We start from the raw sequence: 25,193 nt of genomic DNA, 5'->3' as shown, positions 1-25,193 counted from the left end.
ACAGTGCTACGTCCTAATGCTGACGTAACCCTTCCTCACAGCTGCCCTCCTGCTGACATGAGGCTGCTTCGTTGGCATAAATCTACCCTCATGCTGACTTACGCCGTCCTCATTATCGGACATTCGCCCTCCTATCAACAGGCGACTTCCTCACTGTGGAACATCTGCTGTCCTGCTGACAGAAACCTCCTCCCTGTTATCAGAGACCTACACTCACACTGACCGACGCTTCCTGATCATGGTTCTTCTACCTCACGCTGACACACTTCCTCACCAAGGTTCCTCTCCCTCACGCTGACACACTTCCTCACCACGGTTCCTCTCCCTCACGCTGACACACTTTCTCACCACGGTTCCTCTCCCTCATGCTGACACACTTCCTCACCATGGTTCCTCTCCCTCATGCTGACACACTTCCTCACCAAAGTTCCTCTCCCTCACGCTGACACACTTCCTCACCAAAGTTCCTCTCCCTCACGCTGACACACTTCCTCACCACGGTTCCTCTCCCTCACGCTGACACACTTTCTCACCACGGTTCCTCTCCCTCATGCTGACACACTTCCTCACCATGGTTCCTCTCCCTCATGCTGACACACTTCCTCACCAAAGTTCCTCTCCCTCACGCTGACACACTTCCTCACCAAAGTTCCTCTCCCTCACGCTGACACACTTCCTCACCACGGTTCCTCTCCCTCATGCTGACACACTTCCTGATCACAATTCCTCTCTCACGCTGACACGCTTTCTCACCACGGTTCCTCTCCCTCACGCTGATCGATGCTTCCTGACCACAGTTCTTCCTCACGCTGACCCAATGCTTCCTGACCAAGGTTCCTCTCCCTCACTTTGACATACTTTCTGACCATGGTTCCTCTCCATCATGCTGACACACTTCCTGACCACAGTTCCTCTCCCTCACGCTGATCAACGCTTCCTGACCACGGTTCCTCTCCCTCACGCTGATCAACGCTTCCTGACCATGGTTCCTCTTCCTCATGGTGACACACTACACTTCCTGACCACGGTTCCTTTCCCTCACCCTGACACACTTCACCATGGTTCCTCTCCCTCACGCTGACACATTTCCTGACCACGGTTCCTTTCCCTCACCCTGACACACTTCACCACGGTTCCTCTCCCTCACGCTGACACACTTCCTGATCACGGTTCCTCTCAGTCACGCTGACACACTTCCTCACCACGGTTCCTCTCCCTCACGCTGACACATTTCCTGACCACGGTTCCTTTCCCTCACCCTGACACACTTCACCACGGTTCCTCTCCCTCACCCCGACACACTTCCTGACCATGTTTCCTTTCCCTCACCCTGACACACTTCCTCACCATGGTTCCTCTCCCTCACGCTGACACGCTTCCTCACCACGGTTCCTCTCCCTCACCCCGACACACTTCCTCACCACGGTTCCTCTCCCTCACCCCGACACACTTCCTCACCATGGTTCCTCTCCCTCACGCTGACACACTTCCTGACCACGGTTCCTTTCCCTCACCCTGACACACTTCACCACGGTTCCTCTCCCTCACCCCGACACACTTCCTGACCATGTTTCCTTTCCCTCACCCTGACACACTTCCTCACCACGGTTCCTCTCCCTCACCCCGACACACTTCCTCACCATGGTTCCTCTCCCTCACGCTGACACACTTCCTCACCATGGTTCCTTTCCCTCACCCTGACACACTTCCTCACCACGGTTCCTCTCCCTCACCCCGACACACTTCCTGACCATGTTTCCTTTCCCTCACCCTGACACACTTCCTCACCACGGTTCCTCTCCCTCACCCCGACACACTTCCTCACCATGGTTCCTCTCCCTCACGCTGACACACTTCCTGACCACGGTTCCTTTCCCTCACCCTGACACACTTCACCACGGTTCCTCTCCCTCACCCCGACACACTTCCTGACCATGTTTCCTTTCCCTCACCCTGACACACTTCCTCACCACGGTTCCTCTCCCTCACCCCGACACACTTCCTCACCATGGTTCCTCTCCCTCACGCTGACACACTTCCTCACCACGGTTCCTTTCCCTCACCCTGACACACTTCACCATGGTTCCTCTCCCTCATGCTGACACGCTTCCTCACCAAGGTTCCTCTCCCTCACGCTGACACGCTTTCTCACCACTGTTCCTCTCCCTCACACTGATCGATGCTTCCTGACCAAGGTTCCTCTCCCTCACTTTGACATACTTTCTGACCACGGTTCCTCTCCCTCATGCTGACACACTTCCTGACCACGGTTCCTCTCCCTCACGCTGATCAACGCTTCCTGACCATGGTTCCTCTTCTTCACGGTGACACACTTCCTGACCACGGTTCCTTTCCCTCACGCTGACACATTTCCTGACCACGGTTCCTTTCCCTCACCCTGACACACTTCACCATGGTTCCTCTCCCTCACGCTGACACACTTCCTCACCACGGTTCCTTTCCCTCACCCTGACACACTTCACCATGGTTCCTCTCCCTCACGCTGACACACTTCCTGATCACGGTTCCTCTCCCTCACGCTGACACGCTTCCTCATCACGGTTCCTCTCCCTCACCCCGACACACTTCCTGACCACGGTTCCTTTCCCTCACCCTGACACACTTCCTCACCACGGTTCCTCTCCCTCACGCTGACACACTTCCTCTCCACGGTTCCTCTCCCTCATGTTGATCGACGCTTCCTGACCATGGTTCCTCTCCCTCATGCTGACCTGACGTTTCCTCCCGCCCCTACCTCTGCCCTCCTGTTGGCTGGGCTCATGCTTCCGCTGTCCCCAGCCCTCGGGTGGACATACCCAGCACCTTCAGTTGGAAGTGTCTGCTGACTTCTCCCGCCTCATTGGCGGCGACGCAGGTGTATCTTCCGGAATCTTCGATGCCTGCTGCGAGGAGCTGCAGGGCCATCCCCTGAGAGCTGATGGTCACGCGGGCATCCGGGCGCAGGGGCCGGTTGTCTCTCAGCCATGACACACTGGGGGCCGGGGTTCCATCCGCGAAGCACGTCATGGAGGCAGAGCTGCCCTGGAGCACAGTGATGTCCTCCGTCCCCGTGGCCTGGTCCATGCTCGGGGGCACTAGAATCCAAAGTGAGACGGGCAAAAGTTATGGATCTCTCTCTCTCTCTCCCTCTCTCTCTCTCTCTCTTTCTTGATCTCCTTCTGGACATTATGGTTTGCAACATGCACTGAGAGGTGATCAGACATAAGCTGTCCACCAGGGTCTGTAAGACCACCCCTTCCTCTCTCTCTGCTGGGCAACCTCAGTGCTGTGGTAGGATTTCTTCTTGCTGGACGCCATTCCTGTTGCGTTGCCTGCTCAGATACTACCTGTGATGGGAGCTTTTCACTTCTTGGGGATCGAACCTGGGTTGGCCACGTGCCAGGCCAACGCCCTCCCCGCAGTTGACTGCATTCTACAATTCCAATCATAGATTTTCGGCTACTTGTAAGGAATCAATAAAATAGCAACTTCTTGAGTCATTTCACATGCTCCAACCGAAGTCATGCCTATGCTCGCAAAAACAGGCTCTGAACTATCGTGAGACAGTCTGAGGAACCGGGAAATCTGGCCCAGCAAACCTTAATATTCCAGAAGTGAGATGTTCTGAGTTACCTGTCTGTCTGGAGAAGTACATATCCCCAGGTGCCCGTTCATATTTTAAAAATTCTGCACGGATCCCAAATAATAATGGTGGGTCTGGTGTCAAAATATTGAATGTGATCAAAGTAGAGAGAGAGGAATGTGGAAATCATCTGCCCCACAGGTAGGGGGAGGGTATGGGATGGGGGTATACTGGGGTCGTTGGGGGTGGAGAATGGGCACTAGTACGGGTGTTTCTTTGTATGACCGAGACTTAGACCCAAAAGCTTTGTAACTGCTCTCACGGTGATTCAATAAATAAAATTATAAAAAATGAAAAAAAAAAGTGAGGTGGAGTTCATGCTCAATCCAATCAGCTAATCAGTGGCTGAACAAATAGCAGTACTCCTACATTAAAAAAAAATTCTGCACGGGCTTCTCATTGTCTTTGAGAATATCAAACTTTTTCTTTGCCTAAGGAGGAGGTTAGTATTAGATTTCCATTCCGATGCTATTTTTCTCTTTGGGTCCCACCCAGCGATGCTCAGGGCTGACTCCCGGCTCTGCACTCAGGAATCACTCCTGGCAGGCTCGGGGGACCCTAGGGGATGCCGGGGATCGATCCCAGTTTGGTGTGTGCAAGGCAGACACCCTCCAGGCTGGCCTATGGCTCCTTCCTTCCTTCCTTCCTTCCTTCCTTCCTTCCTTCCTTCCTTCCTTCCTTCCTTCTCTCCCTCCCTCCCTCCCTCCTTCCTTCCTTTCTTTTCCTTCCTTTTTTTTTCCTTTTTGGGTTCCACCCGGCGAAGCTCAGGGCTGACTCCTGGCTCTGCACTCAGGAATCACTCCTGGCGGTGCTCGGGGGACCCTAGGGGATGCCGGAGATCGAACCCGGGTCGGCTGCCTGCCAGGCCAACGTCCTCCCTGCTGTGCTGTCACTCCAGCCCCACCAATGCTACTTTCAAGCATGAGGTTTTAGTGTAACATTTCGTTTCAGTATTCTCTGACCACAAGTACGTCCAACAGGCAGGGGGCCCTCCAGGACCAAGTACATTTGTCCCTCATTTGCAAGATCCAGTCAGCCCATTAATCTCTAAAATGGGCACTGGTGGAGGGATGGGCATTTGATCATTGTAGAATTGAAACCCAAGCACAAAAATTTGTAAGTCTACAACTGGACCTCATGGTGTTTAACTAATTAAAAAAAAAACACTCTAAACCCTGGGCGGGAGCACCGGACTTGCCCCAGGACATACCGAGCACCCGCAGGCTGTAGTGTTTATTATCCACCCCGGCTCTGTTGGAGGCCACGCAGGTGTATGTGGCTCCGTCCGACACCTCCGCTCTCACGATCCTGGAAGACATCCCCGGCCAGCCGATGAGAACCCGGTCCCCACACCTCGGCCGGGGAAGCCCACCCGACCCCACACATGGGTCACGGGAGGCAACTCAGCCTCATACCACACAGCACCCCCCGCCCCGAGGCTGGAAGGTGACCGAGGAGGAGAGACGCTGGCTATGAAGCTCGAGAACCCACCCTGAGAAACTCGAAGGCCTCAGACGCAGCTCGGCCCACAGAGTGGACGGGGCCCCAGCAGGAAAACCCCAGGAAAGCCACGAGCTGGCTCCCCGAGAGGGTTCCCCGACACACTCGCAGATGACAACGCTGATCTGGACGACGCTTGTGTCAGAGTTGGCCCCTGCCGGCCATTTCTGACCCACTAAACTTTTAGTCCGACTGGCAGCTGTTGGCAAGAGTTAGAGCTAGGTACGTCTGTGGACGGACATTCGGACCCACTAGAACAGGACCACTTGCCTTGTGTTTAATACGTACATCTGGCATACATAAATTGGTTCAGGAATTTTTTTAATTTTTTTTTTTAGTCATACCTGGCGATGGTCAGGACTGACTCCAGCTCTGCACTCAGGAATCACTCCTGGCAGTGCTTGGGGGACCCTAGGGGTTGCCGGGGATTGAACCCGGGTCGGCCGCGTGCAAGGCAAATTCCCTACCCACTGTACTATCGTTCCAGCCTGCCTGCCTGCCTGCCTGCCTTCCTTCCTTCCCTCCTTCCTTTCTTTTTTCCTTCCTTCCTTCCTTTCTTTCTTTCTTTCTCCCCTCCCTCCCTCCTTCTCTCTCTCTCTCTCTTTCTTTCTTTCTTTCTTTCTCTCTCTCTCTTTCTTTCTATCTTTCTTTTGCTTTTTGGGTCCAAACTGGTGATGCTCAGGGCTGACTCCTGGCTCTGCACTCAGGAATCACTCCTGGCGGTGCTCGGGGGACCCTATGGGATGCCGGAGATTGAACCTGGGTCGGCCGTGTGCAAGACAAATGCCTTCCCTGCTGTGCTATCACTCTAGCCTTTCTTCTTTTCTTTTCCTTTCTTTCTTTCTTTCTTTCTTTCTTTCTTTCTTTCTTTCTTTCTTTCTTTCTCTTTTTGGGTCCCACCCGGCGATGCTCAAGGCTGACTCTCGGCTCTGCTCTCAGGGATCACTCCTGGCGGTGCTAGGGGGACCCTAGGGGATGCCGGGGATCGAACCCGGGTTGGCCGCGGGCCAGGTCAACACCCTCCCCGCTGTGCTGTCACTCCAGCCCCATCTTTGTTCAAGAATTTGTTCAATGCGTGTGACGAATAGTCGCCATTTCGATTGTTGACATGTTATCCGTTTTCCTAAAAGATGCTCCGAGGAACAACATCTCTCGTCCAGGCTCCGTGGAGATATAACGTCCACTCAGAGGCTCTCCTGCTTACTGGGCGAAGGAGAAGCACTCTGGGGACCCCCCCCCCCCACCCCGCTACTCTCGCCTCCAGGGGGCGCTCCGGCCCAGAGCGGGAAACGCTGCTGGAGGGCAGGACCTTGGGTGAGGACTGGGAGCCCACCTCGCCCCGGGGTCCCTGCAGCAGAGCTGACCTGATGACCTGCCCTCCGGACAGCAGCCGGAGGTGGGAGGACAGGGGCAGGGGGAGCCCGTTCTTCAGCCAGCTGATCTGCGGGGCGGGAGTCCCCGTGGCTCTGCATTCAATGTGGATGGAGGTGTCCACGAGCGCCACGAGCTTCTCCGCCTCTTCTCGGTTCCCCCTAATGGCAGGGGGGGCTGGGCCGCGGGGGCAGAGAGAGCGCGAGGGAGAAGGAGAGGGAGAGGGAGAAGGAGAGAGAGAGAGACAGAGAGAGAGAGAGAGACAGAGAGACAGAGAGAGTGAGAGGGGGCGAGGGGGAGGGCGGGAGCAGGCGGGGGTGCCCGTCACCACCTCAGGTCCCTTGGCCGCCCCCCCCCCCGCCCGTTGCCTGCTCACCGTAGACGTTCACGTTGAAGACTCTGTCCTCCTCCCCCGCGGCGTTGGTGGCCACGCACGTGTACTTCCCCGAGTCTGAGGCGCGCGCCCCGAGGATGCTCAAGGTGCTGCCTTCGACCGTCACCCTGGGGACAAGGTCATGGAGGGGCCCTGAAGGTCACTCCCGAGCCGTGGGCTCCGAGACGGCCCTCGCCTCGCGGGTTCTCTCTCGGTTCTGTTGTTTTCAGGACAGCTGGCGGTGCTCAGGGCTGACGACACTGCCTGGCGGTGCTCAGGGGACCCCGTGGGGTGCCAGGGACGGAACTGTGTCTCCGCGTGCAGGGCCTGTGCCCTCCTGGCTCGACTGACTCTCTCTTGAGCCCGTCTTTAAGAAAACCAGAACTGTGGCTCAATTTTGCCAAGGTCCTGCTACAGGGGACCTGGGTCCATGCCCAGAGTCACTCGGTCCCCCCGGAACACTCCCAAGAGTGACCCCTGAGCACAGAGCCGGGCTTCATCCTTGAGCTCTGCCGGGTGTGACCCAAATGCCAGGTGAAGAAGAAAGACGGAGACATCGTCAGGCCTTGGAGGCAAGTACAGGTTCAGATGCTTGCCTGGGATGCAGCCCACCTGGTTGGACCCTGGGCATTGCCTCTGGGGTCCTGAGCCCCGCCAGGAGTCAGCACAGAGCCAGGAGTGAGCCCCAAGCAGAGCCGGAGTCAGCCCTGAGCACTGAACCAGCACTGAACCACCACCACCACGGGTGGTGCCAAATAAATCAAGGAATCGCGTTCTGCATGAGACACTTGGATGAAATCAAATAGAAAGACCGTACCGGGCTCGTTCCGCCTCGCGGACCTGCAGGAGTTTCCCGTCCCTCAGCCATCGAAGGTTGGGGGCAGGGAAGCCGCTGGCCTGGCAGACGAGCTCCACATTCTCTCCCAGCAGGACCCCGACTTCACTGGGCGTTTCCGCACCCGCAACACTCGGAGGAACTTTGGGGCAGAGAGGAAAGATCCGTCAGAGAGGCGCCGAGTGGGCGACCCGCACGGGCGTGACCCGGTCAGCAGGTCAGCGCGGGCACATTCACGTTTCTTTCTGTTTTTGGGCCCCACCCGGCGATGCTCAGGGCTGACTCCTGGCTCTGCACTCAGGAATCGCTCCTGGCGGTGCTCGGGGGACCCTATGGGATGCTGGGGATCGAACCCGGATCGGCCGCGTGCCAGGCAAACGCCCTCCCCGCTGTGCTATCACTTCAGCCCATCTTTCTTTCTTTCTTTCTTTCTTTTTCTTTCTTTCTTTCTTTCCTTCCTTCCTTCCTTATCTCTCTTTTCTTTCTTCTTCCTTCCTTTCTTCCCTCCTTCCTTCCCTCCTTCCTTCCTTTCTCCCTCTTTCTTTCCTTCTTTCTTTCCTTTCTCCTCCTTCCTTCCTTCCTTCCTTCCTTCCTTCCTTCCTTCCTTCCTCTCTCTCTCTCTCTCTTTCTTTCTTTCTTTCTTTCTTTCTTTCTTTCTTTTCTCTCTCTCTTTTCTTTCTCCTCCCTCCCTCCCTCCGTCCCTCCCTTCCTTTGTCACACCAGGCAATGCTCAAGGGTTCCTCCTGGCTCTGCACTCAGGAATCACTCCTGGCGGTGCTTGGGGGACCCTATGGGATGCCGGGGATCGAACCCGGATCGGCCGTGTGCCAGGCAAACGCCCTCCCTGCTGTGCTATCACTTCAGCCCATCTTTCTTTCTTTCTTTTTTTCTTTCTTTCCTTCTTTATCTCTCTCTTTTCTTTCTTCTTCCTTCCTTCCTTCCCTCCCTCCCTCCTTCCTTCCTTTCTTTCCTTCTTTCTTTCCTTTCTCCTTCCTTCCTTCCTTCCTTCCTTCTCTTTCTTTCTTTTTTTTTTTTGCTTTTTGGGTCACACCCGGCGATGCTCAGGGGTTACTCCTGGCTCATGCACTCAGGAATTACTCCTGGCGGTGCTCGGGGGACCATATGGGATGCTGGGAATTGAACCTGGGTCGGCCATGTTGGCTGCGTGCAAGGCAAACGCCCTACCTGCTGTGCTATCGCTCCAGCCCCTCTTTCTTTCTTTCTTTCTTTCTTTCTTTCTTTCTTTCTTTCTTTCTTTCTTTCTTTCTTTCCTCTCTCTCTTTTCTTTCTCCTCCCTCCCTCCCTCCCTTCCTTCGTCACACCAGGCAATGCTCAAGGGTTCCTCCCGGCTCTGCATTCAGGGATCACCCCTGGTGGTGCTCGGGGGACCCTCTGGGATGCCGGGGATCGAACCCGAGTCGGCCACGTGCCAAACTGTGTTATCGCTCTGGCCCCAGTCATTTTCATTTTTCACCCTTCCTCCTGGTGGTTCAAGAGGAGACACTGGCTAATTCTCATGAATGACTTTCCAACTAAAGGAACTGCACCCGCAGTCCTGGTGGAGTGGCAAGTTACTCTAATGATTTAGAGCCGAGGGCTGCTGACCGGGGGACACTAGGGGATGCCGGGGATCGAACCTGCCCTGACCGCATGGGATCACACTTAGATGAAATCCTTGCAATAATACCCTGGAAGGAGGACGGCGGAGGAGATCCTGTTTCTAGAAAACCTACAGGCCTGAGACTCTATCTAGGGGGCCACTTCATCCACAGTGGTGGGACCGGAAAGCGCCCCTCTGGGCCAACACAGTTTAATGGGCCAGAGAACATGTGCTGTCGTGTGTGGGGCCCTGGGCTTCAGCCGTAGGACCACACAAGCCCTGGGCAGCACTGAAGTGAGCCCTGAGTGATGAGCGGGAGAACAGCCCCCAAGCACCAAGACAACCACCCGGCAGACAAAGGAATGACTTGTTTGGGCCAGAGGTTCAGAGATCCGGCCGCTGCTGTTCTCCTTTCCGAGTTGCCTTTGGCTTCCTGATGATTTCATGGAGAAAAAAATAAGGAATTAAAAACACGGACAGTGGCTGGGGAGAAAGGGCAGTGGGCAGGACGCTGGCCTTACACGGGTCTGATCTGGGTTTGATCCCCGGCACCTCACATGGTCCCTGAGTCCCGCTGGGAGTGAGCCCTGAGTGCAGAGCCCGGAGTGATCCTTGAGCACGGAAGAAGGAGTGAGCCCTGAGGACAGAGCCAGGAGTGAGCCCCAAGCACAGAGCTGGGAGTGAGCCCTGAGCACAGAGCTGGGAGTGAGCCCTGAGCACAGAGCCGGGAGTCAGCCCTGAGCACAGAGCCAGGAGTCAGACCTGAGCACAGAGCCGGGAGTCAGCCCTGAGCACAGAGCCAAGAGTCAGACTTGAGCACAGAGCTGGGAGTGAGCCCTGAGCACAGAGCCGGGAAGGAGCCCTGAGCATGGAGTCAGGAGCCAGCCCTGAGCACAGAGCTGGGACTCAGCCCTGAGCACAGAGCCGGGACTCAGCCCCGAGCACAGAGCCGGGAGTCCGCCGAGCACTGCCACGTGTGTCCCCCAAAGACCCACACCCGAAGCCCAGAGCGCGGCGGGCCTGACCGTGGACGGAGAGGCTGTAGAGCTTCTGTGCTTTGCCTTCCAGGTTGGACGCGATGCAGGTGTAGTTGCCGCCGTCCGAGCGCTGCGTGCGGGCGATCTTGAGTCTGCTGCCCCCAGACATGATGTGAACTTCCAGGGAGTCCGAGCTTTCTAGAGGGGGGACAAAGGCAAGACGGGGTAAGACCCGCGTTCGCTCCTTCTTCTTCTTCTTCTTAGACTCTTTCTCACTCTCTGGCTGACATCAATCACTGAGCAGGACCCCTCCAGTTCAAGCGTGCTGCGGCCAATGGCAGAATTTCCCCTTTCCCCGCAGTTGAGCGCCCCCCACTGAGTCCAGACGCCAAGACCCCTTTATCCCTCCCTCGCCGGACATTCCGGCTGTGCCCAGATCTGGCTACTGGAAAGAGTGCCGCAATGAGCCCCGGGGGGCTCGGCTTGTCCATTTAGATGATGATATTTTTATTTTCCCCCCTTTTTATGATTTGATTATTATTATCATTTTTTAGAGCATTACGGAGAGATAGCACAGCAGGGAGGGCATTTGCCTTGCACACAGCCGACCTGGGTTCAATTCCTCTGCCCCTCTCATAGAGCCTAGCAAGCTACCGAGGGTATCCTGCAAAGCCTGGCAAGCTCCCCGTGGCGTATTCGAGATGCCAAACACAGTCACAACCAAGTCTCACAATCTGTTGTGAGACATTCCTGGTGCCCGCTCAAGCAAATCGACGAACACTGGGAGGACAGTGCGACAGTGCTACATTCATAATCGGGTTTCAGTCCTTCGGGGTCCCAACCCCCGTCCCTCCACCAGGGCACGTTTCCCAGCACCAGGGTCCCCAGGGTCCCTCCCATCACCCCCCACCCCGCCTGCCTCTAGGGCAGGGGCTTTTCTCTCTTGTTTTGTCTCTATCTCTGTCTCTGTCTCTCTCATTGTCTCTCTCTGTGTCCCTCTCTGTCTCTGTCTCTCCCTCTCTCTGTCTCTCTCGCTTTCTCTCTGTCTCTGTCCCTCTCTGTCTCTGTCTCTCTCTGTCTCTGTCTCTCTATCTCTGTCTGTCTCTGTCTCTCTCATTGTCTCTCTGTGTGTCCCTCTCTGTCTCTTTCTCTATCTCTGTCTCTCTGTCTCTGTCTCTCTATCCCTCTCTGTCTCTCTCTCCCTCTCTCTGTCTCTCTGTCTCTGTCTCTCTCATTCTCTCTCTCTGTGCCTCTCTGTCTCTGTCTCTCTCATTGTCTCTCTCTCTCTCTGTGTCCCTCTCTGTCTCTCTCTCTGTGTCCCTCTCTGTCTCTTTCTCTGTGTCCCTCTCTGTCTTTTTCTCTGTCTCTCTCTCTCTGTCTCTCTCATTCTCTCTCTGTCCCTCTCTGTCTCTGTCTCTCATTCTCTCTGTCTGTCTCTGTCTCTCATTGCCTCTCTCTATCCCTCTCTGTCTCTGTCTCTGATTGCCTTTCTCTGTCCCTCTCTGTCTCTTTCTCTATCTCTGTCTCTCTCCCTCTGTCTCTCTGTCTCTCATTGCCTTTCTCTATCCCTCTCTGTCTCTTTCTCTATCTCTGTTTCTGTCTCTCTGTCTCTGTCTCTCACTCCCTCTCTCTGTCTCTGTCTCTCTCTCTCCTTTTGGGCATTGTGGTTGCAATATTGATCCTGAAAGGTTATCCAGAACATTCCTTACCTCCTTTAACCCTCAGCTCTTGTCCAGCGTGACCCTTCCCAGCTGTTATTGTCACCCTGGTCCCTTCTCTCTCTCTCACCCACCCTCAGCCCCACACACACTTGTGCTCAGTTCCAACCACTGACCAGTCCTCCCGGCCCCTGTTCTCCCTGGCCGTGGATATTAGTCTTCTAATACACACACACACACACACACACACACACACACACACACAGATTTTTCACTGTCACTGTCACTGTCCTCCCGTTATTCATTGATTTGCTCGAGCGGGCCCAGTAACGTCTCCATCATGAGACTTGTTGTTACTGTGTTTGGCATCTCAAAGACCTCACGGGGAGCTTGCCAGGCTTTGCTGTGTGGGCGAGATACTCTCAGGAGCTTGCCGGGCTCTCCGAGAGGGGCGGAGGAATCGAACCCAGCTCGGCCGAGCTGGCCACACGCAAGGCAAACGCTCTACCGCTAATACCCCACAAATGAGTGCAGTCACTGTGTCCCTGTCCCTCTCCTTTTGACTCATTTCACTCAGCCATGATACCCTCCACGTGCAAATGATGCAATTTTTCCATGAGTCTGTTTGGGAGCCCACATCCAGCGGTGCTCACGGCTGGCTCTGTGCTCGGGGATCCCTCCTGGCCAGGGTTGGGGCCCCACATGGAACTGCCAGGGATCACCTGATCGGCCGGCCCCCAACCCCTGTTCTACGGCTCCCGCCCCCTAGGCGAATGTTTTAGCGTTCCGGGGGCAGACACCCAGGGGAGAAACACAGGGTCCATCTGGAGGCTCTTTGCAGAGTGCCTCGTGGTCCCCCCGGGATGGGAAAACGTCTCTGTTCAACGTCTCCATCACTCGCCATAAAGCTGTCTCGGCACGATAAGTTGCGTGCGTTCCTTGGAAGCGCTTCCTTTAGCGGACACGAGACACTGTTCGAAATGAGTTCTTTTTTGAAACGGGGAAAAACTGCCTTATACAACAAGTCATTTTAGGAGGTTTTTTTTTAAACTTTTTTCCCCCTCTTTTCCCTTTAAGGTGGACCCAGGATCGAGCCTAGAGTCCCCGCAGGCTAAGTCTGTGCCTGAGCCCTTGAACCGTCTTCCAGGGAACTGGGGGAACAAGGCACCACGGGTGGCGCCCAGGAGAGGGCTCAGAGATCAGGGTGCAGGCTGGCACGTGGGGGGCGCTGGGTCCATCTCCTGCACCTCAGACCCCCAAGGACCACCAGGAACCAGTGTTGGACCAGCCCACCCAGTCGGCTGAGCCGAACCAGGAACGGCCTCTGGTCCCCTCAAAATTAACTTTAAAAACAAGGGGGAGGGATAAAATGGGGTTAAGGTCCTTGTTTTGCATGTGCTGACTCCAGTTCAATCCACCACAAGGGGCAGGGTCCCCCAATCGCAGAGCCAGGAGTCAGCCCTGAGCACAGAGCCGGGAGTCAGCCCTGAGCACAGAACCAGGAGTGATCCCTGAGTACAGACCCAGGAGTCAGCCCTGAGCACAGAGTCTGGAGTGAGCCCTGAGCACAGAACCAGGAGTCAGCCCTGAGCACTGCTGGCTGTAGCCTCCAAGTGAAATAATAATAATAATAATAATAATAATAATAATAATAATAATAACAACGATGCTGAGGCTGGTGGTGATGGTCACCGTGATGTGTGCTGGCTGACCCCACTGATGCAAGCACCCAGGACCCGGGTTCGGGAGACGCCCCCAACTCACCGATGGGCTTGTGGTTCTTCAGCCACGTTAGGGTGGGCGGGGGAATGCCGGCAGCGTCGCAGGCGAGGGTCACGGGGTTGCCCGCGGTCTCCACGACGGCCTCGCGCTCGGGCCCTTCGATGGTCGGGGGCACTGTGGAGAGAAGGAGTTGCTGTGGCCGCCTGGTCCCCGAGACTTAGCCCAGTGCTCGCCGGGGCGTGGGCAGGCGCTCACCAAACACGTTGAGGTGGAAGTTCTTGTCGTCCCGCCCGGCCACGTTCACGGCCCGGCACACGTACTGGCCCGTGTCGGACACCTGCAAGGCAGAGACCAGGCTCATGCCCCTGGCGGGAGGCACGGCCTGTGTGGCAGAGGCCTGGCCTCCTCCCCCGCGCACCACCAGGAGAGAGCTCTGAGCCCTGAGCTAGGAGTAGCCGCCGAGCACTGCCAGGTGTGAAACCAAAGCAAAACCAAAAAAAAAAAAAAAAAAGAAAAAGAAAAAGAAGGTCCCCCATCAAAAAATGGGGCGATGAAATGAACAGAAACTTCATCAAAGATGAAATTCGAATGGCTAAAAGGCACATGAGAAAACGCTCCACATCATTAATCATCAGGGAGATGCAGATCAAAACCACAATGAGATACCATCTCACACCTCAGAGACTGGCCCACATCCAAAAGAACAAAAGCAACCGATGCTGGCGCGGATGTGGCGAGAAAGGGACACTCCTTCACTGTTGGTGGGAATTCCGACTGGTTCAGCCCTTCTGGAAAACAGTATGGACGATTCTCCAAAAATTAGAAATTGAGCTCCCATTTGACCCAGCGATACCACTCCTGGGAATATATCCCAGAGAGGCAAAAATGTATAGTCGAAGTGACATCTGCACTTGTTTGTTCATTGCAGCACTCTTTACAATAGCCGAAATCTGGAAAAAACCTGAGTGCCCGAGAACAGATGACTGGTTAAAGAAACTTTGGTACATCTACACAATGGAGTACTATGCAGCTGTTAGAAAAAATGAAGTCATGAAATTTACATACAAGTGGTACTACATGGAAAGTATCATGCCAAGCGAAATGAGTCAGAAAGAGAGGGATAGACACAGAAAGATTGCGTTCATCTGGGGAACATAAAGCAACAAAATGAGAGACTAACACCCAGGAGTGGCCGAGATTAGTACCAGGAACTTTGCTCCATTGACTTGGAGGCCAGCCACACACGCTAGGGGAAAAGGCAGCTCAGATAGAGAAGGGAGCACCAAGTAAAGGGTGTTGGGAGGATCCTCCCAGGATGGGAGAAGCATGCTGAAAGTAGACTATAGACCAAACACGATGGCCACTCAATGCCTCTCTTGCAAACCACAGCACCCAAAAGGAAAGAGAGAAGGAAAGGGAGTGTCCTCCTACAGAGGTAGGGTGGGTTGGGGGATGGGGGGTTGGGAGGGATACTGGGATTGGTGGGAGTGGAGAATGGGCACTGGTGGAGGGATGGGTACTCGATCATTGTATAACTGAAATCCAAGCATAAAAATTTGTAAGTCTACAACTGTACCTATTGGTGTCTCACTAATAAAATTTTTTTTTAAAAAAAGGAAGGTCAACGGCCTTTAGGATATTGATTTTTCTATTTCTTGGTGGTGCGTGTGCGTCTGTATGCATGTCTGTGTGCGTGTGTGCACATGAATGTGTGTATGCGTGTACATGTGTGTATGCATGTGTGTTTGCATGCATTTGTGTGTGCATGTGTGTATGTACATGTGTGTGCATGTGTGTATGCATGTGCGTGCATGTGTATGTGTGTGTATGTGTGTGCATGCATATGTGTGTGTGTGCGCATGTGTGTGTGTGCGTGTGATGGACTTTGGGCCACCTCGGGCTCCCCTCAGGGCTCCTGTCTGGCTCCGTGCTCAGGGTTCGCTCCCGGCAGTGCTCAGGGGACTGCCCAGAGTCCCAGGGCTCGGCCACATGCAAAGCGAGACCCTCGCCCCTGAGCTGTGACTGACTTTCAACGGGAATCCCTTTCCCGCCCGCGTGGGGTGGGGTGGGGGGCTGCCTCAACGTCCCATCAGCTCACGGGCCGCCCCCTCCCCGTCCCCATCCCGTCCCCTCCTGGGAGCGCAGACGCACCTGGGCCTCCCGGATGTGCAGCACCTGGCCGTCGGCGAGCACGTCCAGCTGGGGCGACCCCACGATCAGGCGCCCGTTCCTGTACCAGCTGATGCTGGGGGCGGGGACGGCGTTGGACTCGCACTCCAGCGACACGGAGCTGCCTTCGCGGACGTTGAGGACGGACAGAGACTCGCCGCCCTGGTCCTTGATGCTGGGGGGCACTGTGAGCGGGGGGGAGGTGGGGGGAGCTTCACGTGCGGCCCCGTAGGGGGGGAGGGGCCGGAGGGCGGCAGGGGCGGGAGGGGCCGGCACCCACCGTGCACCGTCAGGGAGACCCTCTTCTTGCTCTCTCCGGCCTGGTTGACGGCCAGGCAGGTGTACTCGCCCCCGTCCGAGACCTGGGCACGGATGAGCTGCAGCGTGCGGCCACCTGCCGGGCACAGAGGGGAGACGGACGCCCGGGGGCCAGCTTATTTCTCCTTATGTTACAGCCCCGGGAGCCCCTTCCCTCCGGGGGAGGCTGACCGAGACCCCGCAGTGAAGGAGAGCGTTCCCCACCGCTTCCTCTCCCAGAACCAAACGGGGCTGGGACTGTGGTGGCCACAGGTCCTGGCAGCAGGGACGGGGGGAGAAATCCGCCGCGTTTGCTGCGTTTGCCTTTTCTCCACCGCAAAGGCAGAACACCGGACCTTTTCTTGACCCTCAAAGGGCTTTTCTCGTTTATTTTTGTTTCTGGGCCACACCCGGCGATGCCAAGGGCTGACTCCCGGCTCTGCACTCAGGAATCACTCCTGGCGGTGCTCGGGGGACCCTATGGGATGCCGGGGATCGAACCCGGGTCGGCCGCATGCAAGGCAAACGCCCTCCCTGCTATGCTATTGCTTCAGCCTCTCTTTTTTCTTTCTCTTTTCTCTCTCCCTCCCTCCTTCTTCCTTCCTTCCTTTTTCTTTCTTCCTTCCTTTCTATCATTCTTTCTTTCTCCTTCCCTCTGTCCTTCCTATTTTTTCTCTTCTTTTTTCTTTCTCTTTCTCCCCTTTCTTTCCTTTTTCTCTCTTATTTCCTCTCTTTCTCCCTCCCTCGCTCCTTCCTTTCTTCCTTCTTTATCTTTCCTCCCTTCTTTTCTTTCTTCTCTCTCTTTTTTTTTCTTTTTGGGTCCCACTTGGCGATGCTTAGGGCTGACTCCTGGCTCTGCACTCAAGGATCACTCCTGGCAGTGCTCGGGGGACCCTAGGGGATGATGCCGGGGGCCGGGGATCGAACCCGGGTCAGCCACCTGCACGGCAAGCGTCCTCCCTGCGGTCCCATCACTCCAGCCCCATCAAAAGCCCCTTTATTGAGCCAGATTAAAAGCACCCTATCTCTGCACCTAGTGGAACGCACAAACTCTCACCCTTGGGGAACTGCTATACAACTTTGCCTGCACCTGGATGGATTCTGGAATCAGACTCAGTGACTGCAGGTTCCCACGGGAACATCACGAGTCTGATTACACCAACAGAGGCATGAAAATAAACTGGGCTGAGAAACCCATTTTTGGGGGGTTTTGTTAATTTTAGTTTTTTTTTCTTTTTGGGTCCCACCCAGCAATGCTCAGGGCTAACTTCTGGCTCTGTACTCAGGGATCACTCCTGGCGGTGCTCGGGGGGACCCTATGGGATGCCGGGGATCGAACCTGGGTTGGCTGCATGCAAGGCAAATTCCCTCCCTGCTGTGCTGTCCAGTCCCATGACTCATTATTATTATTATTATTATTATTATTATTTTGGCCTTTTGGGTCCCACCCGGCGATGCTCAGGGCTGACTCCCGGCTCTGACACTCAGGAATCACTCCTGGCAGTGCTCAGGGGACCCTGTGGGATGCCGGGGATCGAACCCGGGTCGGCCGGGTGCCAGGCAAATGCCCTCCCCACTGTGCTGTCGCTCCGGCCCCAAGAAACCCGTTTAGAGCCGATCTGGAAAATGGGGAATATGTTTGCCAGTGGAGAACAGCGGGGCAGAGCGGGGCCCAGTTCCCTCGGGGCAGCGCCCCTCCTCACCAGGGATCACCAGGGCATTGGGACCCAGCTTGACCGGCTGTCCGTCCTGGAGCCAGCTCACGTCCGGGGCCGGGAACCCAGACACCTCGCAGCTCAAGGAGATGAAATTGTTCACCACGACCGTGAGGTTCTCGGGGTTGGGGCCGATGATGCGGGGAGGAACTGCAGGGAGAGAGAGAGAGAGCGCGCGGCCGTGAGGGGATGGCGCAGCCGCCAGAGAGAGCCTGAGTCGACCAGGAAACCGGCCTTCCCCCAGAGGTCCAGCCGCCGGCAACCTCACACACTCACGTCCGTCTGTCCCCGTGCGGGTAGTCACCAAGTTCTCACGGATCGAATCTCTATTTAGCTTGTAAAATGTAGCTGGTGTGTGTGTGTGTGTGTGTGTGTGTGTGTGTGTGTGTGTGTGTGTGTGTGTGTGTGTGTGTGTGTGTGTGTGTGTGTGTATACACAACCTCAGGGTCCCTCCTGGAAGTTAGTGGCCAACTGGCGAGGTGGTTAAATGGAAGAACCAAGAATAGGGGGTATCCCGGCCTACAGAGCTGGGGATGGAGTCCAAATTCAGCACCCACCCTCGCTGCCAGCCTGTCTGCAGGTCCCGGGTGGTAACTGTCTTATTTTGGGCCCCACTCAGCAGGTTGTCAGGGCTGACCCTCAGGAATCACTCCTGGCAGTGCTCGAAGGGACCCTATGGGATGCTGGGAATCGAACCCGGGTTGGCCACGTGCCAGGCCAACGCCCTCCCTGCTGTGCTATCACTCCGGCCCCTTAGTTGGTAACTCTTAAGAAAATGTCATCAATGTACAATGAATGAAAGACCTAACTGCACATTTTTATTTTTATTAAGTATATCTGAAGATAGCTGGTTCATTTTGGGGGTCACACCCAGGGATGCTCAGGGCTGACTCCCGGCTCTGCACTCAGGAATCACTCCTGGTGGTGCTCGGGGGACGCTATGGGAGGCCGGGGATCGAACCCGGGTCGGCCACGTGCCAGGCCAACGCCCTCCCTGCTGTGCTGTTGCTCCAGCCCTACTGCAGACTCATCTGAATGTTCTTTAGCGGGTATTTATCAAATGCCTCCTATTAAAATCATGCAGCTGCCGTCACCACGTTGGGTGATCCATCTGGTGGCCACAAGGGGCTCCATGCTAGAAACACCGGCCCACGTCCTGGGGCAGTTCTGCAGAGCCCAGCACTGCCTCGAACACTGCAGCGTCCCAGGACGTCACTGTGGGCGCCCCAGCGCCACGGCCAGGCCACAGCAGAGGGGAGCAGCTTGCCTGAGGCTTCCCAGCCATGCTTTGGGGCTGGGGGCACATGCAGGGCTGGTGGGGACTGAGTGGGGCTAGGGAGGGGCGGAGCCGGGGCTCCTGCGAAAAGTCCCCTGGGCGACTCCCCCACCCAGGCTCTGGGGTCTTTGTTCTTAACCCCGATTCACAGCCTCGAATACAAAATGTCACGAGCATCGAGAAGATCCCACGGGCCATGGTGCAGGAGTAGAAAGGGGGAAACCCAGCAAGTATGTTCTGGAAAACTCTAGAACGTTCTTGCTGGGTCTGGAAGGAGGGCTCAGGCCCCCAAAGTACCACCAAAGTGGCTCTTGAACATGGCCGGAGTGCCCCTCCAGCTACCGAAGGAAGATTCTGATTTTGAACCCGCATGCCCCAAAGCACAGTCTCCTGCCTTGACAAGCAGCTCCCTACGCCCCAACCTGCCCACCACGGAAGTTTCTGGAACTGGGCTCTCACCGTGAACGTTGAGGTTGAAGTACTTCTTGGCACTCCCAGCTGTGTTCTCGGCGATGCACACATACCGGCCGATATCCGCCATCTGGGTGTTGAGGATCTAGGGGGAAGACGGAGACACCCCGATGGACGCGGTCACCTTGTCCTCCCGGCCACCGTGAATGGCCCAAAGTCCCCCTCGTCAGTACCAGAGAAATGGAAGGAGAAAAAATACGGTGCAGCATGGAGCCCCCGCTGGTGGCGAGGACGTCGGCCAAGCGTTTCTTCATGGAAAGGGTTTATGAAGAGAAAAGGCAGTTTCAGGGGCTGGAGCGATAGCACAGCGGGGAGGGTGCTGGCCTTGCACGCGGCCGACCCGGGTTCGATCCCCGGCATCCCCTAGGGTCCCCCGAGCAACCATCAGGAGTGATTCCTAAGTGCAGAGCCGGGAGTCAGCCCTAAGCACCGCCCAATGTGGCCAAAAAAGACACCCACTAACACAAACTCACAAATCCTCAGGCCAGGGGCTGGAGCGATAGCCAAGCGGGAAGGGCGTTTGCCTTGCACGCAGCTGACCCGGGTTTGATCCCCGGCATCCCATAGGGTCCCCCGAGCAACCACCAGGAACAATTCCTGAGTGCGGAGCCAGGAGTCAGCCCTGAGCACCGCAGGGTGTGGCCCAAAAGTCAAAAGATAAAACAAAAACAGAACAGAAACAAAAGACCCTCAGCTGGTTGGGTTTGGGATTGGTGGGACCCCCCAAGGCGGAAGAGGGTGGGAATTTAGAGCCGGTCTCAGCCAAGCAGAGAAGAGAGAGGCGAGACAGATGCTAGAACTTCAAGCAAGCTGGTCAGGAGCAGAGGGGCTGGGTTTGGAGTGACAGCCCAGCAGGGAGGGCGTTGTTGGCCTTGCACGGGGCTGACCCAGATTCGACCCCCAGCATCCCATAGGGTCCCCCGAGCACCACCGCGACTGATTCCTGAGTTCAGAGCCAGGAGGAACCCCTGAGCATCGCCGGGTGGGACCCAAAAAGCCCCCCCAAAAAAAGGCAATTTCATTGGTATTTGTGTTGTGTCGATGAAAATATTTCTCCCCAGTCAATGTGACGTTGGTGGAACAAGCGTCAGCGTCAACCTGGGGTTTGATGTGTTAGCCCCAGTGCTGTGGCTCGATGCAGACAGACCTCGGTCTGTGAAGGGGGGGATGGGTGCACGTGTCGCCCTGTCCCTGGACTTGACGGCCTCCCTGAGAGAAGCCAGGACGGCTGCGGGAGTCTGGGTCCCATGAGGGAACCAGCTCAGTGTGGACCCGAGGGCCCAGCCCGGCCCAGCCGAGACCAGCAGAGATGCAGCCCAAGTCTCTTGCTATATGCAGTTATCACCAACGATGAGTCTCTCTCACTAGACAGCAAGGAGGGTCTTTTTTCAGACGGAACCACAGACAGAAACGGCTTCGGGGGACGCGGCCTGATCTCCCAGAGAGGGACCAGGTCCAGGTGGGTAGCTGGAGACGCGTTATTTTCAATCGTAAACTTATTTCTATCTCAGGATCGTTAGTTTGGCTTTGGGGCCACACCGGCAGTGCTCAGGGCCGACTCCCGGCTCTGCGCTCAGGAATCACTCCTGGCGGTGCTCGGGGGACCCTATGGGATGCCGGGGATCGGACCCAGGTCAGCGGTGTCCAAGGTAAATGCCCTCCCCGCTGTGCTATCGCTCCAGCCCCACAATTTTAAATATTTAAGAAATGTGAATTATCACTTATTATAGTCAATCCTTTGTCAACAAAGGATAAATTTTGTTGTTTGTTTTGGAGGTGGGATATTTGGGTCACACCCAGCAGTGCTTGGGGCTCATTCCTGACTCTGCACTCAGGGGTCACTCCTGTGGGACACGGGGGATAGTCTGGGGTGCCAGGGATTGAGCCTGAGTTGGCCATGCACCTCACCCACTGTACGATTACTCTGGACCCAGGACTTCAAAGCATTTTATTTTACCGTATTTTATGCATTTGTTACTATCTTACTATCTCGTTCTTACTTTGGACAACCCAGCAGGCTACCGAATTTAACCTGCTCACCCGGCAGAGTCTGGCAAACTCCCCGTGGCGTACCTAATATGCCAAATACCAGTAGCAATGAAGGGTCTCGTTCTCCTAACCCTGAAAGAGCATTTCTCGGGGCTAGGATGAAGGAGACGTTACTGGTGCCTAGAACAACAGGATGATCGTGACCATGATCGTTTTGGTTTCTGGACCACGCTCAGTGGTGCTTGGGGCTGACTCCTGGCTGTGTTTGTGTGTGTGTGTGTGTGTGTGTGTGTGTGTGTGTGTGAGAGAGAGAGAGAGAGAGAGAGAGAGAGAGAGAGAGAGAGAGAGAGAGAGAGAGAGACCCAGCAATGCTCGGGCTGACTCCTGGCTCTATACTCAGGAACTCCTCCTGGCGGTGCTCGGGGGACCCTATGGGATGCCAAGGATCAAATCCGGGTTGGCCACGAGCCATGCCAACACCCCACCCGCTGTGCTATCGCTCTAGCCCAACTGTGTACTCAGTGATCTCTCCTGGAGGTGCTTGGGGGACCCCATGGGGTGCCGGGTCAGCTGCATGTCAGCAAGTGCCCACTCCGCTGTTCTCTCTCTCTCTCTCTCTCTCTCTCTCTCTCAGATTTTGGCCCTGCAGGCAGCTTGAGGCCACCCAGCACTTTACGCAGGAACATGTAACGGAAACGGCCACCATCTGCCTAGAATGCAGCATTGACCCAGAAGGCGTCAGGCTGTGGAGAGCTCCACTGTCCGTGGGGGAGAATTTGGGAGAACCTTCACTGGACCCTGAACAGCGGCTGCCTCGGCTGGTAGGACGAAAACGAGGGGGACGGTCTGAGCTTGTGTCCCCCTTAGAGTGACGGCCACACCCCTCGCCCCGCCCGAGCTCTGGCAGACACAGCAGTCAGCAGACGCCCACCCGGTGGCCGCCGCCGCGTTACCTGCAGGATCCTCCCACCGGAGAGCAGCTCGTGGTGGGCGCTCCCGGCCAGGGGGGCCCCGTCCTTCTGCCAGGTGACCCTCGGGGCTGGGTTGCCACTGGGGACACACTCCAGCCGGGCACTCCTGTTCACCAGCACCACCACCTCCTCGGGGACGGAGCCCCTGGCGCCCTTGATGGCCGGCGGGACTGGGAAGGGAGACAAGACAAAAACTTGCATTTTCTGGAAGCTTCTAAGCAACTGGGATGGGGGGGTCGGGGGGAGGGGATCTGGGACACGCAGGTGATGACGTGTCCATCAGAAACTCTCTCCTCCCTTTTCGGCCCCTTCCTCTTCTCTCCGACTCCGATCAGCCTCACGAACCCACGGCTCTCCCTCTCTTCTCTCCTTTCCCGTGGGGTCTCTGGGGAAGCCGGAGGTCCGAGGTCCCGAGCGCCCCCACCGCAGAGAGCCCTGGGCCCCGGGGGCACTCACGGAGCACGCGGACGTCGTAGAGCAGCGAGTCCTCCCCTGCCTCGTTCACGGCCACACACGTGTACCTGCCGGCGTCCTCAGCCTTGGCCCGGGGGATCTGCAGCCCTCGGCCCCCTGCGAAAGCCCACAGTTCGGCCGGCCTCTAGGGCAGGGCGGGGCCCACCCGGGACGGCTCCTGAGCACCCAGGGTGCGGGTCTGACCCCAGCCCCCACTAATAAAACCAAGGTGGTTTGGGGGTGCAGCTCACGCCACACCACCACCCCCCCTTTCTGGCTTCGAGCTCCCATCTGGGCTAACGCAAGGAGTGATGTGTGAACAGAAGGTTCCGGAAGCCAGGGTCAGCGGTCACATGGAGATGCACCCAACCCTGTGGACCGTTCTGAGACTGAAACTGGCAGCATCAGCAAATGTGCACTGACAGAGCTGAGTGTCCTGCTGGTCGGCTGGTTACGTCCCTCTGTTTTTTGTTTTGTTTTGTTTTGGGGCCACGCCCGGCAATACTCAAGGCTTCCTCCTGGCTCTGCACTCAGGAATCACTCCTGACGGTGCTCAGGGGACCCGACGGGATGCCGGGGATCAAACCCGGGTCGGCCCTCCCCGCTGTGCTATCGCTCCAGCCCCAGATGGAAGCATCTTGAAGTCGAGCTACGGGATCAAAGCCGTTCTTTCCCTGGGGAGGGTCTGAATCGGCCTGTTCCAGGCACACTGGACAGACACTCAAGTGACCATGCTGGAAAACTGACCCCTTCGTGGGTCCAACACATAAAAATGCGGGGCTGGAACATAGATCCACCCCCTGGGTCTAACGCAAAACACGCCAAAATCAAATGGCCAGAAAAACAACTCATCCTATTGGTCTGACGCATGGAAACCCCGTGGCCAGGAGCCGAGTCAGCCCGACTTGTGACACGGAAGTGGTACCCCTCCCCCCATGCCCTGTGGGCGCCCTGACCCTCGTACCCGGCAGGACCAGCACCCTGTCGCTGGAGGTCAGGGGCCGGCCGTCCTTGAACCAGGTGAGCGTCGGGGGTGGGGCGGCGCTGGTCTCACAGTGCAGGGTCAGCGGGTTGTTGACGATCACGTCCTTGGCCTCGCCGGTCCTGCCCGTGTCCAGCATGTTCCCGATCTCCCAGAGCTTCTGGAAGCTTGGGGGCACTGTGGGAGGAGGAGACGGAGTTGGAAGCTCAGGGAAGGGCAGGACAGGGCACATGACAGCGGTTTTCCTGGGAGCTGAAGGTTCTCCCCTAAGCTCACGGTTTTCCCCATGAGCTGACGGTTCTCCCCTGAGCTGACGGTTTTCCCGTGAGCTGTCGGAAAACACTCAGGTGTGTCCACACCCGCTGCATCCGGCTGAATCACAGGCAGGAGAGGGGACGGAGAGGGGAGTCAGCCCCGGCTCAAGGTGGGGCCTGGGGCCTGTCCACCCCATCGCCTCTCTCCCTGCCAAAAACCCGGCAGCCCAGAGGCCGGCTCTGCTTCCAGGAAGCTCCGGGTTCAAGGCCTGTTCTCCGCCATGTGCACAAGTGCTGACCCCACGACTCGCATTTCCCAATGCGTGGTCTGGCCAAGGCTGACACAGTCGTGCTATGAGGATGAAGAAGTCTTTAAGAATATTCGGGCGCGGGGCGGGAGCGAGAGCACAGTGGGGAGGGTGTTGGCCTGGCACGTGGCCGACCCGGGTTCTATCCCCGGCATCCCATAGGGTTCCCCCCGAGGAGTGATCCCTGAGCACAGAGCCAGGAGTCAGCCCTGAGCACCGCCCATGGTGACCCCAAGCAAAACACACGTAATGAACATACTACACATGACCTTTTTCTGTGGATGCAGAACAAGCACATCTGCGTCACCTTGTATGTTCACGTCGAAGTCCAGCTCATCCTCGCCCGCGACATTGGAGGCCACACACGTGTACCGGCCCGTGTCCGAGATCTGGGCCTCCTTGATCTGCAGCCGGTGCCCGTTGGCCGCGATGGTGACGTGGTCGTCCGACTTCAGGGCCTGCGGGGTCAGGACGCGACGCTGACACTCGGGCTCGAGGGGCCCGGTTCCGGGTCAGAGCGACAGTTACGGGGTTCCTCTGCGTATGCCCATGTATGCCCTGGGTCCATTGCTTTTTTTTTTTTTTTTTTTTTTTTTTTTTTTGCTTTTTGGGTCCCACCTGGCGATGCT

At 56.5% G+C, this 25,193-nt stretch overlaps 1 protein-coding gene across 1 annotated transcript in view; it reads right to left on the bottom strand.

Annotated features, from left to right (window-relative positions):
* Positions 1 to 25,193, bottom strand: part of HMCN1 (hemicentin 1) — a 355,305-nt gene that overhangs the window by 69,038 nt on the left and 261,074 nt on the right. Inside the window, exons 53-68 of the mRNA XM_056106608.1 lie at positions 24,872 to 25,022; positions 23,985 to 24,179; positions 23,024 to 23,137; positions 22,550 to 22,737; positions 19,596 to 19,692; positions 17,849 to 18,010; positions 16,129 to 16,242; positions 15,831 to 16,033; positions 13,935 to 14,016; positions 13,722 to 13,853; positions 10,348 to 10,497; positions 7,705 to 7,864; positions 6,891 to 7,015; positions 6,508 to 6,691; positions 4,854 to 4,951; positions 2,817 to 3,095 (exon numbers count right to left, since the gene is read on the bottom strand). Of these exons, the coding sequence (XP_055962583.1) occupies positions 2,817 to 3,095; positions 4,854 to 4,951; positions 6,508 to 6,691; positions 6,891 to 7,015; positions 7,705 to 7,864; positions 10,348 to 10,497; positions 13,722 to 13,853; positions 13,935 to 14,016; positions 15,831 to 16,033; positions 16,129 to 16,242; positions 17,849 to 18,010; positions 19,596 to 19,692; positions 22,550 to 22,737; positions 23,024 to 23,137; positions 23,985 to 24,179; positions 24,872 to 25,022 (2,434 nt within the window). The remainder of the gene's footprint in view (positions 1 to 2,816; positions 3,096 to 4,853; positions 4,952 to 6,507; positions 6,692 to 6,890; positions 7,016 to 7,704; positions 7,865 to 10,347; positions 10,498 to 13,721; positions 13,854 to 13,934; positions 14,017 to 15,830; positions 16,034 to 16,128; positions 16,243 to 17,848; positions 18,011 to 19,595; positions 19,693 to 22,549; positions 22,738 to 23,023; positions 23,138 to 23,984; positions 24,180 to 24,871; positions 25,023 to 25,193) is intronic.

This window comes from Sorex fumeus, unplaced genomic scaffold (assembly GCF_029834395.1).
Source record: "Sorex fumeus unplaced genomic scaffold, SorFum_2.1 ptg000135l, whole genome shotgun sequence".
In the NCBI taxonomy this organism is placed as follows: domain Eukaryota; kingdom Metazoa; phylum Chordata; class Mammalia; order Eulipotyphla; family Soricidae; genus Sorex; species Sorex fumeus.
The sequence above is the reverse complement of the archived record's forward strand: the minus strand, read 5'-3'. Positions and strand labels throughout refer to the sequence as shown.